Raw genomic sequence first — 15,523 nt, forward strand, 5'->3', positions numbered from 1 at the left:
CAATACATACCACATCATATCATTCAAACTGTTCAAGGGACTTAAGAACATGGAGGAATAACATTCTTGACTATCTGTCCCTCAAAATCAACGAACAGAGAAAACCTTTGCGAAGGAGCAGGGGAAAGAACACATCTGGAATATTGAATTGAAAAATAGTATTTAACTGTATTTTAAAGTATTGCATTATAAAATAAATTAATATATATTTATAACTTTCTCCAGGTTACTGTGTGTTCCATATTAAAAATGACAAGTGAATAATTCAAAAACAAATAACTGTTCTTTAAAATAAGTAAAATATTTTTAGCAGGACATTTTAATTGTCCTAAAATGAGACACAAAATGCTCTTTCACAGAGTTTTTGCTTTTCTGGTACGGCTTTTATTGAACATATTCATGCTGTATTCTGAGTGCTTGGTAGGTTTTCCCTGTGATTCATGACTCACTCAGGGCTGTGGTTTTTTGTTTACAAACCTATAGGGCAAAAAAGGTTATTTTGTTTAAGTATTCAAGATAGCATGGAAATAGTTTATGAAGTACAGGGAAAATATTGTACTGTCTACATCTTAAAATGAATGCTAGCTACTTTACGTTCTATGGAGGGAAACTTTTTCAATTAAGAAAATTTTCACTCTGTGTTCTAATAATACATAGTTTCTTAGCTAAATCACAAAAGTGACTCAGAGATACCTTGCTTTCTTTTTTTTTTTTTTGATACTTGCTTTCTATTACCTCCTAAGAAAGTAAATAAAAGCTCAAAATAATACCTCTTTAATTTTCCAGTGGCAATGGTGATGAACTAAGCATTGGCATTCTGGATATATTTGGCTTTGAAAATTTCAAAAAAAATTCCTTTGAGCAGCTGTGCATTAACATTGCAAATGAACAAATTCAGTTTTATTTCAACCAACACGTGTTCGCCTGGGAACAGGTGAGTTGAGATGCTTTGTTATATATAGTATACATGCATACAGTATGTGTGTTCTGTGAAGAATTGTACAATGAAGGGGGATCTAAATCATAGATTTAAAGCCTGAAACATTCAGTAAAGACTACAAAAAGATTTCCTTTGCTCCGTGCTCCTAGTCGGAGAAGGCAATGGCACCCCACTCCAGTACTCTTGCCTGGAAAATTCCATGGATGGAGGAGCCTGGTAGGCTGCAGTCCATGGGGTCGCTAAGAGTTGGACATGACTGAGCGACTTCACTTTCACTTTTCACTTTCATGCATTGGAGAAGGAAATGGCAACCCACTCCAGTGTTCTTGCCTAGAGAATCCCAGGGACGGCGGAGCCTGCTGGGCTGCCATCTATGGGGTCGCACAGAGTCGGACACGACTGAGGTGACTTAGCCGCCGTGCTCCTAGTAAAAATAAAAACAAGCTAAAAAGCTGGTATGCATTTAGTATGTCTTGATATTTGATGTTGAATGTGCTCCACCAAAAATCGCTGGACTCTTCTCCAAAACTTAGCATATCTGAGCCATTACAAACAAAGGAAATTTGGAAATTTAAGTAAGCAGATGTGTCTAGGGATTTCTTTCTGTAGACTGCAAAGCTGAAATTCTGTTTGGAATTTAAATACCCACCTAAAATGCATTAAACTTCAGAATTCCAGTTGCTAGGCAACATAACACAAGATAATGGATTTGATGTAAACGCCATGAGATGGTAATTTTGTCAGAGTACAATAAGTAATTTATGATTCAGCTTCAAAAATCAGAGTGTTACTTTAACTGCATTTGGCAAAAATGTAGTATTAAAATTATTTAATCAAGCCTAAAAGAAATAGTCATATTTTATATCATTTAGCATATCATTTTTCCTTTAAGTAATACTATATTGTTGTGTGTTTACTGTTATATGGTTGTGTGTTCAACTTACAATTGAAGTTTTTGTTTAAATTTGAAATAAATTAGAGGTACGTGGATTTTTTTAATTCAAAATACTTAGCTTTATTGCAAATTTACTTTGAAATCACGTTTTGAAAACAGTGGTTGCACAAAAAATGTTTAGATTGTGACATTTCTTGGAGCTGAATTTCTCCACAGTTTACCTGAAACTGTCCTAACATTGTTAATCAGCTCTACCCCAATACAAAATAAAAAGTTTTTTTTAATAAAAGGGGCAAGAATTTAAGATTTTATCTCTATTTGCACTGCTCTCATCTACCCCAGATTCTTGTTTCTCTCACCCTCTTCCTTTCACTGCTTCTCTATGCCTCTCCGTTAGTGCCATCCTTTAGCTTAGTTATACAATGAAATCTTTTGAAATCTTTAAACACAAAACCTTTTTTCAGCCTGCTTATATCTGTAGCTATGGCCCTCTCTCTTCCCTTCACAATCAAGGTCCATGAAAGCATATTCAACATTCACTGTAATATATTGATTTCTTCCCCACCTGGGTACATTGAGTCCATAGCATCTGACTACTGTGTAGGAATGACTCTTCTTAATCTCATCAGTCACTAAAATCAGAAACATTGTAGTCTCCACATTATTGGTCTTTCTATATCTTCAACCCTGCTGACAGATTCTTATTTCTGGAAAACCCTGTTTTGGGTATCCCTAACATGCTTTCTCTTTCTCTTCCTCTTTGATGATTTCCTTTTTTTCATTTTTCCTGCACCAACCCATACATCAGTGGTTCTTAACCCTGGCTGCATATTAGAATCACCCGGGTAAAATTCCAGTGCCCAGATTCTGTCCCAGTCTATTTAAGTCAGATGTCTCTGAATGAGACTGAGCTATCACTAATTTTTTAAATGTTCCCAGTCTAGTCCAACTGAGTACAGCCAAGGCTGAGAATTACTGCCCTAAATGCTAGCTCCCAAAGAGTTCTATCCTTGGTATCTTCTCATATTCACTAGAAAGAAAGAAAAGGAAAAAAAAAACACAACGCTCAGTCGTGTCCGACTCTTTGCGATTCCATGGACTGTAGCCTACCAGGCTCCTCCATCTATGGGATTTTCCAGGCAAGAGTACTGGAGTGGGTTTCCATTTCCTTCTCCAGGAGATCTTCCCAACCCAGGGATTGAACCCGGGTGTCCTGCATTGTAAGCAGATGCTTTACATGGTAATATGGGAAGTCCCATATTCACTAGGAAAGAATCTATTTCCAATACTTCAGCTACTCTCTATGTGCTAGAGATGCTGCAGTCCCCATCTGTAACCCCATGCCTCTCTGATCCTCCTCCTGTAAGGACAAATTCCAGAACTTGATCCAAAATTGAATTCATCTTTCCCTCCCACTTATATTCTTTCTCAGAGAATGGCCTCTCTAACCACAGCTTACTCAAGTCAGAAATGTTATCTTACATTTCATTTCTTATTCATGAAATCCAAAAAAAACAGTGAGGCTTAAATTTTTTTTTTTAGTATTTATTTGACCGAGCCAAGTCTTAGTTGCAGCAGGATCTATTTTAGTTGCGGCATTCAAGAACTTTAGTTGTGATATGTAAACTCTCAGTTGCAACATGTGGGATCTAGTTCCCTGAACAGGGATGGAACCCAGGCCCCCTGCACTGGGAGTGTGGAGTCTTAGCCACTGGACCTCCAAGGAAGTCCCCAGTGAGACTTTTCTTGCTCCTTCCTCCTTTATGCTCCAGTAAAAACATGACATTTGACAGCACAATATTTGGTTTTCGTTTTTGCTCTCTTTCACTAGGCTGAAAGCTCCTTGAGCAATTATGTATTAATTCTTTTTTTTTTTTTATAAATTTATTTATTTTAGTTGGGGCCTAATTACTTTACAATATTGTAATAGTTTCTGCCATACATTGACATGAATCAGCCATGGGTCTACATGTGTTCCCCCTCCTGGACCCCCCACCCACCTCCCTCCCCATCCCATCCCTCCAGGTCTTCCCATTGCCCCGGCCCCGAGCCCCCGTCCCATGCATCGAACATGGAACGGTGCTCTGCCTCACATATGATAATATACATGTTTCAATGCTATTCTCCCAGAACGTCCCACCCTCACCTTCTCCCTCAGAGTCCATAAAATTGTTCTATGCATCTGTGGCTCTTATTCTGTCTCGCATATAGGGTTATCGTTGCCATCTTTCAAATTCCATATATATGCATTAGTATACTGTATTGTTGTTTTTCTTTCTGGCTTACTTCACTCTGTATAATGGGCTCCAGTTTCATCCATCTCAGTAGAACCGATTCAAATGTATTTTTTTTATGGCATTAAATTTAATGTATTAATTCTTTTTATATCTTCAGAGCCTGATGTAGAGCAAATGCTCAATGAATATTTATTAAATCAATATCATCTTGCTTTAATGATTCACAGTGTTCACAGCATCAATGCTAACCAGAAATTGAAACAAGTAAACTTGTGACGGGGGCGGGGGTGGTTGATTTGGACTTTTTGATAGGAATCTATTCAGATTACCTGCTTCATAGGATCTGGTACATCTTCATGCATTTCCTGTCTGTTTAATTAATTAATAATGTGTGTTGGTAGGCTTCTCTTATTCTTCTCTTTGAGGGATTAAGCTTAGAACCTGATGTTATTGGAACTAGCCTTTAACCCAATGTACATGTCCTTCAACAATTATTTGCTTTTCACTTTTAATAGAATGTTAGTTTATGGTTCACTGACTGATAGCCTTGAATTTCATTTATCATCCTAATGCTTGTAATTATTTTGTGTTTGGGCTTGCAACAAATGAAACTCCTCTATATGACTTTTTAAAAAATATCCTTGAGAGGCTTTCAAGACAAAATCAACTCAAAATTGCTCCAGCAAATTAAAAATGTGACTAAGATCCAGGATTATGCAAAACACTTGGAAGAATTAAGTCCATTCCCAATCCTTTCAAGTGCCTTCATGGGGTAAGGACCCGAGAATTCCTACTTCGTGATCTTACAGACCAAACATTGGCAGCTGAGTGACCAGGTCAGAGAATCTGTGATCTGGTGGACTCAAGAGTAGTCAGGGATTCTGTTGATTTTAACGTGTGGGTGCACCTGATTGGGTTTTTTTTTTTTTCCTTTCATTCTGTCACTCCCCTGTGAAGGCAAAATTTATAACTGAGAAATGCTTATGTAGCTGTATGTATTAGCTACCACAGATAAAGAGAACATTTCTACTAAGGGGGGCAGCTTTTCGTAATACCCCTCACACTGAGTCTCCACGGTAATTTGTAGCCAAGATTTTGCTTCTTTGGGGTTTGTTTTTGCTTATTTTCTGATTTTCTGCCATGTGGAAGGGAGCTCAACAGTAGGCAAAGAGTGACAGAAAGCTTGGAGTTCTCTTCAAGTCAGAGTCAGACTGGTGCTGTGGTGATGGGTTTTTTCCTTTTAATTGTGCACTGTGGTGTAATCATTGTGGTACAGACAAAAAGAAATGAAGTCTGTTTCCTAGAAGTTTACAATTCAAGTTAAAGAGAATGAATATCAACCATGGATTAGTCCCCCATGGGCATGAGTTTGGATTGGAATAAATGCCATTGTTCTTTAGACTCAGAAGTCTTGTGTGATGCTCCAAAGCATTGTTCTAGAATCCTGAAGATTGATTCTACTTCCTCATATGCCTGTTGATGGGGATAAGCTTTCTGATCCATTAGCACATTTTTCTGACTATTAACCAAACTAGAATTGGTTTTTAAAGTGAGCTATTAATAGTTGTTTCTCTAAAGGATAGGATTATATATATAATATACATGTGTGATTCATATATGCACCCATGGGTTTAAAATTAAATGTCAGAAGTCATTTTATAAGCAGGAAGCTATTTACAGCACATAATGAAAGCAATAACTGCAATAACTGACTTATCTCAGAATGTGATGTGTATGAATTTTATCTCCAGCTGTTCATATTCTAAAGTATAAAGCTTTTGAGGATTTGGATGTGGGCTCCAACACATAATTTGTGGCAATTGCAAAGAACAAAAATTCATTCAATTATATAGTATCTACACTTTCCACTTTTTTTAGCATCATAAAGTAAAAAGAATCAATTGTCTGATAAAAAATAAACCCTTTATATGTTTCAGATTGTTTTGCTTGCAAAGTGTGAATTTTTATTTTATATCCAGCTTTTTCTCCTGTTGTACCATGTGTGTACAATGGTAGTGGCATTTGTATTCTGTGTGCTCTCCAAGGGATAAAGGCCATTTTATGGGCATTTTCCTTATCAGCCTTGACAGCCTGTACAGTGAAGAAACCTTTGGTATACAATAAATTTTCCTTTATAAATGGTTGGCCAAATTTTCGGCTACTGTTTGAGATCACACCAGATGTTCCTTAAACTTCTCACCTACTGAGTATGGAACACACATGCGCGTGCACAAACACACACACACACACACACTCACACGTCACTCAGTCGTGTCCAGCTCTTTGCGACCCCATTGACTGTAGCCTGCCAGGCTCCTCTGTCCATGGAATTCTCTGGGCAAGAATACTGGAGTGGGTTGCCATTCCCTTCTCCAGGGGATCTTCCCAACTGAGGGATTGAACCCAGGTCTCCTGCATTGCAGGCAGATTCTTTACCATCTGAGCCACTAGGGAAGCCCTAAGTATGGAACCTGGTACCGAAATGAGTGGATGCACGTGGCGCATCCCTGAAGCCTCTCCTGGCTGTGAGCAAGCTGCCTTTTCCCTCTGGCTCTCACAGGCTGCTTTCTGGACTCCTGGTCCTCTCCACCCCTCACTCAACACCCATGATGCACACTGTTTCTCTTCCATCAAGGAAGTGGGTCAACACCCTGAATGTGATGTGGGTATTTGTGGTACTTATTTTGATAATTTGATAATATTTAAAAAATATTTTAATTATGATTAAAAATAATATTGAATGAGATATACAGTTAGGAGCATAGATCTGTATACAGCTACTATAGTTTTCTAATGTGAGGGTAGAGCACAGTATTGACAAACTGAAAAACATTTTTTGGTGAAGACTGAAACATGACAGTAAAGGAGAAATAGTTTAAGGTGAAAGAGATCCTGGTGTATAGAAAACTACATGTCTCAATTCCTAAATGAAATGTCTCCTTACCCTAAACCAGTGCCTGTCAATGAAATATAAATTTGTTAAGTCCTTTATGGCTTTTAAACACTTTTCAAGGATAGGTACCATATACAAAAAGTGACTAGATAAAACTTTCCATTTCAAAATATATTGTATAGCTCTTTTTTTCAGAAAAAAAAGGAGCTGTTCTATGGAACATCATTTAAATCTCCTGTCTACAAAATTCATCGTGTGTGTGTTAGTCTCAGTCGTGTCTGACTCTTTGCAACTCCATACACTGTAGCCTGGCTCCTCTGTCCATGGAATTTTCCATATAGGAATACTGGAGTGGTATGCCATTCCCTTCTCTAGGGGATCTTTCAACCCAGGGATCAAACTCTGGTCTCCTACGTTGCAGGCAGATTCTTTACTGTCTGACCTACCAGGGAAATATATGTAAAATGTAATATATATATATATTTTATTAGGAATTATCCAAAATACTGCCTCATTAGGTTACTTGTCAAATTCTGAATTAAAGACCTATGTCATCTCAAATTAATGATGATCAATATTCCCTTTGGCTTGCTATAAACATTAATGTAAAAATGAGCAGGACCATTGATATCAGCTTTGAATAGAAAATACTGAAAGAAATATATTTCCAGTCATAAATTTTATTTAGATTTTTACAGTGTGCATATTTGCTACTTTGCTTTCTTCATTTTTAGTTTTTTAAAAAATTATTTCAGTAAAATATTATTACTAAAAATAATATATATAGAGAGAAAGAGAGCAAATGATAAAGCAAATGCAGTAAAAGGCTGGAAATTGAGGAACTGAGGTAAAGGATACATAGAAGTTCTTTGTACTGTTCTTGCCACTTTTCTGTTAGTTTGAAATTAGTTCAGCATAAAAAGTGGCAAAATTTCTTTTTTCACTGTAATAAACGTACTTAATTCACCTCGAGTACTGATAACACCCAAAATCACAGATTTTCAACCTATAAAGGTTTTCATTCTCTCTTAGAATGAATAACTTCTCAATGGTTTTTTTCCACATGGGCAACATTTTCATAAATATGTACACTCATATGAGCAGTTGGTACGTAAGAATTCTTTTACTAAAAGACAGACACCAGGGAATAAATGTATATGTGTGGCCTCTTTCCCCCTGCAAATGTGCTGTCAACAACACATTCAGTTATCTATTAAGTTTTACAACACATTCAGGCAGTGTCAACATTTTGAAATGTTAAAACCAGAAGAAACCTAAGTAGATCATTTATACAGTTCATAGATACAAATGACTCCCTGCGACTTGCCCAATGTTACAGGCTGATTAAACAAAGCCAGGACTGAGTCCAGGTGTCTGATAGCCATCCAAGCATCTTCTCATTAACAAATAAAGTTGAAAAGAACCAGAAACCTAACAAAGTATTCTCTCATACAGAAGAAAACATGCTCCATCTCATTGAAAGAAAGGAAGAAGAAAGGAGGGAGAGAGGAAGGAAGGGAGGAAAAAGAGAGAGAGAGAAAGAGTATTTTCACATGAAAGGCCAAGGAGAATCAACCTAAATCAGGAAGGAAGGAAAGTGAAGAGAATAGTAGCACTGAGGCAGGTGGCAGCAGAGGTGACAGAGACTGTGACAGTGGGACAGTGTAGAGACTCCCTAACAGGAAGGATATAGACCTCGTAGATGCAACAACTGGAAAAGAGAATATAGCAAAAACAGAGGAGTCCTAGGATGTAACTTAAAGGTTGAAATGGAAAGGCAGGGAGCATTCTTCCTGTGCCCTAAGGGCCTGGATGGCTCAGTGGTAGAGAATCTTCCTGCAGTGCAGGAGCCTCAGGAGATGTGGGTTCAATCCCTGGGTCAGGAAGATCCCCTGGAGGAGGACATGGCTACCCATTCCACGTCTCTATTCTTGCCCGGAGAACCCCATGGACAGAGGAGCCTGGCAGGCTACAGTCCATAGGGTCGCAGAGAGTCGGACATAACTGAAGCGACCTACCACTCATGCAGAGGACAGGAGCTCTACCTTTTTCATCTTTATTTCTACCTTCCCCAGTCCCACCTACCCCTAAATATACATGGCTCTATCTGTTAATGGTAACCACCCTTCCACGCTGCTGTGTGAGTCTGAGGACAGTGTAGTAATCTCGAATCTCTCCTGGGGTGACATTTTGACCCAAAATATTTAAGCTTGTGGTTTAGGCCATAGCTGTGGATGCATCTTCCATAGACTTTCTTTCTACCCTGTCCGTCCACACCTCACACTCAAAATTCATTGCAAAACAAGGAAATCTTATCCCAGGCATGAAGTTTTCTAACAAACACAGATTCTCACTTCCTTTCTCCTTGATAAATATTTAAAATGATCCCTTTTTCAAAAGGAATTTGGGGCACCTCAACAGAGTAGGGATTTTATATGCTAAACAGCTCAGCTTGACTGTAGTTAATAACTCTACTGGGGACTTCCCTGGTGGTCCAGTGGCTAAGACTCTGTGCTTTCTGTGCAGGGGACCTGGGTTCAATACCTAGTTGGGGAACTAGATCCCACGTGCCACAATTAAGACCCAGCACAGCCAAATAAATAAATAAATATTAAAAAAAAAAAAGAAACACTACTCATCCTCTTTGAAGGTATTTTTAATATACAGGGCATAACAGAGGACTTTCTGAATAGTTATATGGGCTACATATCTCCACATATACTTAAAAACAACAATGTTTTGAGATCATAACAGCTATAAGAATACATAATATGTTGTTTCAGGCATAATCATTTTACTGAGAGTGCTTTGTAAATCCTAACAGCATTTTTTTCTCCATCAATTTGCCTGGAGATACTAACCAGTGTCTTAAAAGTCTAATCCCATTGTTTTCCAAGTTACTCATATCTGCTCTGTGTAACCTGCCACCAAAGCAGTCAGTGGATTTTGACACAAGCAAATAGAAGTGAAAAATGCATTGGTTTAGACCTTAACCTTGCACACTTTCCATAGAAAACATACAAAGCCTCTTTGAACTTTGCAGTTGCCATTTAAGCTATAATCTGCTGTCAGCATAATGTGTCTGACAGTCAAGTAATTCTAGGTCTGTGTACATCTCTCAAGGTTACCTTCCAATGAAAAAGCTGTGAAACTTCATTTCACGGTTTCCATTTTTTGTAAGTTTCCATTTTTTTGTGCTGGGTAAACTGGACGTCTTTCAAGTGATCTACCTTTCAGAGCAGTGGGTTCTGCCTCATTTTTATGTATTAAGATTTTGTTGTATTTAAAAATACATGTTTATTTTTTCCTGGTGATACTCGAACTGTGATTTGAATTTTATAAGGCTCTAAAAGCAGTGGTTAAAAGATTTGCATATTAAATACCCCACCTGCCATGGGCTAAATTCTTCCACCAAGATTCCAGATAAATTCTCTTTCTCAGAACCCCTTGTAGTACATTGTACATAGCACTTATCTAACTTGTGTTACCTTGCATTTTAGGTATTTATTTACTAATCACTCAGTTTATCTTAAATCCACTGAGGACAGGGACTTCGTTTTAAACATCTCTTTATCACCCATCACAGTGCTTTATTATAAAGTTTTCAATGAAAATAATATATTCAAGAATATATTATTGAGTAATATATTCAATATATTATTGAATAAAAATATATATATTCAAGAATATATTAAAATAGTAATGAAAATAGCATGTAACTTGAGTTTGTTAATGGAGGAGAATGTTCTGCCCCAGACAGTGATTATCTGTTATACTTCCCCAGCAATAGCTGCTTTAGAACCTGACACCTGGTGTGTACCTTCCATGTAAGTGTCTCTAAAGGTCAGAGTTCAGAGGTTATCTGTGTTATCTCTCAAAGACTGCAGCACTGGGGGTGGGGAAGGACACAGCTTGAAGGCAAAAGTTACAGCATGATTCTTCCTGTCCCTTTTGTAAAATAGATCATCAGCATCTATGTTGTGCTGGTACTACCATCTTAGAGTAATTATTGTTTATTGTTTTTATATTATGCATTTGACATTACAGTATACTCAACCACAAATGATTACGAGTGTATCAGGTATTTTTACTTTGTTAGATGGAGATTGTTACTTCCATTTAGTAGATGAGAAAATGGACACCTAAGAGGAAGAAAATTCCAAAGGACAGATGGCTAGTTAAGTGGCAGAGCCCAGATGGGAACCTGCATGTTCTTGGTTCTTCATCCATCGGTGGCTCCTGTGACCCACAGTTGCTCATCCCAAATAATGTAAATGTCATCATGATTGAAAAGTGATGTTCTTGAGAGATTCAGCATTTCTGAAGTTAGATAAAAGAAATTGGGGGAAATGTGACCCTAAGATATACCTAATTAATATTCTATCAATTCTTGAGGACTTCCCTGGTGGTCCAGTGTTTGGGACTTTGCCTTCCAGTGCAGGAGGTGCCAGTTCCATTCCTGATCAGGGAGCCAAGATCCCATGTGCTTCACAGCCAAAAAAGCCAAAACATAAAAAGCAAGCAATATTGTAGCAAATTCAATAAAGACTTCAAGAAACAGTTCACATCAAAACAATCATTAACAAAAGAAACTATGTAACATGATTTTATTACAGCTCACTAACAACATAGTCCCCCATGTCTGGAAAGCTTGAGATTCTAATAGGAGGAATTCTAATACAAGGAATAGAAACTTTTTATTGCTACCCTGAGTATCAACAGTGATGACTTTAATGAACTAGCACATCTGGAGAGAGAGAAATAAAATGATACCCTCAGTTTAAGGGCAAGGTCATGGGGGCAATTTTTTATATGTAGAGCAGAATTTTAGGTAATTCCTGCCAGTTTACATATTGTTCACAAAATTTTAAGTATTTCTATGCCTGTCATGTCCCATTGTAGAATGAATACCTAAATGAAGATATTGATTCTAGAGTTATTGAATATGAAGATAACCGGCCTCTCCTAGACATGTTTCTGCAGAAGCCAATGGGTTTACTGTCCCTCCTTGATGAAGAAAGTAGATTTCCCAAGGCCACCGACCAAACTCTTGTGGGTGAGTTTTAAATTCAGTATGTCTACATAGTTTTCATGTAATGCAGTCATATGATTATGAATTTTTTTTTAACTTTTAAAGTTACTTAGTAGAATATTGCTGTGACAAAGACTGGACATCTAACTTTAAAGAAGAGGCTTTTGATCTAATACCTGGACCAGTGAATGTTTATAATAGGGTGAAATATTCAGTGATAAATTAAACAAATTTCCATATTCAACTTCACCTTATATTATGGTAGAGCCCTGACCATAACATTTTATGTTAGAAATGACCTTAGAGATCATCCAGCCCAAAATTAGAAATGGAAGGGCAGGGCAAAAGGACAGCTCTCAGAATGGAAAAGAGATAGATGGGAAAGAAAATAACCCCAAAGGTGTGGGGAAATCATTTCACGCTAGTCAGTTGATTTTGATGTTAAAATGTATCTCCCATGACATGAAATAACAGAACTTGTGTTGGTAAAATTATTGTAGAACTTCCTTTATGATCCTATTGTGTGTCCTATGTAATCAATAACCTATAGCTCCTCTTAGAGAAAAGAGAGACAAAATACCAAATGTCTAGGCTCATGGTTTCTCATCCAGTTGTGTTTCACAAAGCTCTCTGGGCAATCTCAAGTACTTGGTTTCTTTCCTCTGTTCTTAGAATGTGGTCTCTAGACCAGGGACATCAGCATCCCCCTTGGAAACTTGCTAGAAATGTTAATTCTTGGATCCCACTCCAAGACCTATTGAGTCAGAAGCTCCGGAGGTGGGACCCAGCAGTCTATTTTAAGAAACCCTCCAGGTGATTCTGATGCTTGCCATGGTTTGAGAACTGCTGCTCTGAATCATAACGGAATGGTAAAATTCATGATCTCGCGTTTTACCTTACCATTTATAATTATATTACAAATCTACATGTAGTAGTTATATAAAATTTCAGTTTTTTCACTGCACATTTTCCATTTTATGGTGGAAGAGAAGATTCTGTCATTCAGTATTTTTTGAGGCATTCCAACATGCTTAATCGTGGAGTTAAATTTTTTTCTGCAGAAAAATTTGAAGGTAATCTGAAATCACAGTACTTCTGGAGACCTAAAAGAATGGAGCTTAGTTTCGGAATTCACCATTATGCAGGAAAGGTAAGAACTCTGAAGCACTATAACTGAGGTTCTCTTTAGTCTTTTGTTGAATAATGAAGCTACGAAAATTATGGCCCCAAATATTTACAGATAGTTATAATGAGATAAAGAGTCCATCTTTCTGATCCTAGGATCTGGCTTGGGCTGCAGTTGGCTGGCAGTTTTCCCTTCTTTTAATGATAACTGGTAACCTTTTATATAAACTGCCTTCTTCAGACTTGAGATGCTTCTCTGTCCACCGCAGCCTTTGTCTCTCCTCCTTCCCAACGAGAGAAGGTACCAGGCAGGAGATATGGCCCGATAACTGAGCTGATTAGATAGAATTAGCTTATGGTCTGGCATGCAGTTAGAGAAAGCAATGTTTATGCACTGACGGATACACTTTGCTATACCAGTGCAAACCTCAGATATGTCATCCTGTGCCCAGAAGACGGTTTCTTTTCCTTCTGTAGAGGATAACAGATATTTCCCTCACAAAGACATTATAAATATTGGAGGACTAAGAAGATATTCAAATCAAGAAGGGGAATTCATAGAAATACATAAACAAATAGAATAACGTTAAGAATTCTAGTCTAATAGAACTTCTGTGTCAGTCAACATTCCAGACTTTTGTCATTGAAAGCAAAATCTACCTTAAATATTTTAGTTATAGCCTTTCTCATGATTTTCAGCACACAATTTTATAAATAAGTCTCCTTTAAAACAATCATTAAGCATTTCCTTTGATCATTTTATCCAGTTATTTTTAACTATATTAGTCTTCTTGGGCTGCCATAACAAAAATACCTCTGGCTGGGTGTCCTAAACAATGGACATTGTATTTCCTCACAGTTCTGGAGACTAGAAGTCCAAGATCAAGGGGCCAGCAGATCTGGTATCTTGTGAGGCCTCTCTTCCTGATTTGTAGGTAGCTGCCTTCTCTCTATGTTTTCATTTAGCCTTTTCTCTATGTACATGTAAGGAAGAGAAAGAGATTTCCTGTGTATCTTCCTTGTATTATAAGAACATCAGCCCTGTGGGCTTAGAGCATCACCCTTAAACCTCTTTTAACCCTCATTAATTTCTAAAGACCTTGTATCCAAATACAGTCACATTGGGGGTTAGATTTGCAACATACTAATTTTGGAGGGATGAAATTCACCCCATAAAAGCAACCACATTGAACCACCCTACCGAAACCTTGGGGTTACATTGATCTTTAAAAATCTTAAAATTATTTAGAAGTGCCAGAAACACAAAACACCCACAGTATATGTAGACCCCGCTACTGTGGAGTAAATTCTATAAAGGCCTTTTCACTGCAGGTGAATCAGTTATCATAGAAATGAGAATACCTTTCTGGCCCCAACCCTCCAAATAGAGATGGGAAATACTCAACATTTCCACTATAATAAATGGGAGGGATCAAACCTTTTTGATTGTTTCCACCCAAATAAAATCAATGAGGCACAAATTTGTCTCTGAAAAGAGGTAGTGTAAACATGAAGAGGTTCACATTTCTAGCCAAGTTGTAAGGGATTACCTTTATAAATCTTTGTGTATCTGTCACTCAGCACTGAGTAAGCTCTCTACATGTATCTATTAATGTGGGCTTCCCTGGTGGCTCAGATGGTAAAGAGTCCGCCTGCAATGCAGGAGACCCGAGTTCAATCGCTGGGTTGGGAAGATCCCCTGGAGAAGGGAATGGCAACCCATTCCAGTATTCTTGCCTGGAGAATCCCATGGACAGAGGAGCAGTCCACGTGGTCACAAAGAGTCGGACACCACTTGAGTGACTAACACTTCTACACTTTCACATGTATCTATTGATAATGATAATGATGATAGTGAGGACAAGGGTGATGACACTGATTGTGACAGTGTTGGTAACATACTTTATCAACAGGTCATCTATAATGCAAGTGGGTTCTTAGCTAAAAATAGAGACACTCTTCCCAATGATATTGTGCTCCTTTTGAGGTCATCAGAAAACAGTGTAATTCGACAACTAGTCAACCATCCTCTGACAAGAACAGGTAAGCTGAGGCGATTTCCTTCCATTTTTTTTGTATGTGTGCGTTGGTTTTTAGTTTTATAAAGAAGCTAGGTTTCCAGGAAAGTGTTTGAAGTGCTCACCAGAAAGTTTGGTGGTGTTTGAGCTTCTCATTAGAAGAGTACAGTCACCCCCAGAGAGTTTAGAATTATCTGCTGCATCAGGAGCGGGTAGCATGGGATGATGCTTCAAGATTCCACAAGTTTAGTGAGTTCTGCCTTATTGATTAAAAAGTCACATGCCTTTGTTCCAACCAACTATATAATCTTTGCATTTGCTTTTAAGTACAAAAAGTGTAATTTGGTTTGTTTTTCTTTATGGGAGTTTAACATTATTCTCTG

General features: G+C 37.8%; 1 protein-coding gene across 1 annotated transcript in view; it reads left to right on the top strand.

The window, feature by feature from the left end:
• Positions 1–15,523, top strand: part of MYO3A (myosin IIIA) — a 171,400-nt gene that overhangs the window by 109,825 nt on the left and 46,052 nt on the right. The window contains exons 20-23 of the mRNA XM_081552969.1: positions 787–934; positions 11,868–12,021; positions 13,059–13,147; positions 15,036–15,165. Of these exons, the coding sequence (XP_081409095.1) occupies positions 787–934; positions 11,868–12,021; positions 13,059–13,147; positions 15,036–15,165 (521 nt within the window). The remainder of the gene's footprint in view (positions 1–786; positions 935–11,867; positions 12,022–13,058; positions 13,148–15,035; positions 15,166–15,523) is intronic.

The sequence above is a fragment of the Giraffa tippelskirchi genome, chromosome 13, assembly GCF_054371585.1.
Source record: "Giraffa tippelskirchi isolate mGirTip1 chromosome 13, T2T-mGirTip1v1.2.pri, whole genome shotgun sequence".
Classification (NCBI taxonomy): domain Eukaryota; kingdom Metazoa; phylum Chordata; class Mammalia; order Artiodactyla; family Giraffidae; genus Giraffa; species Giraffa tippelskirchi.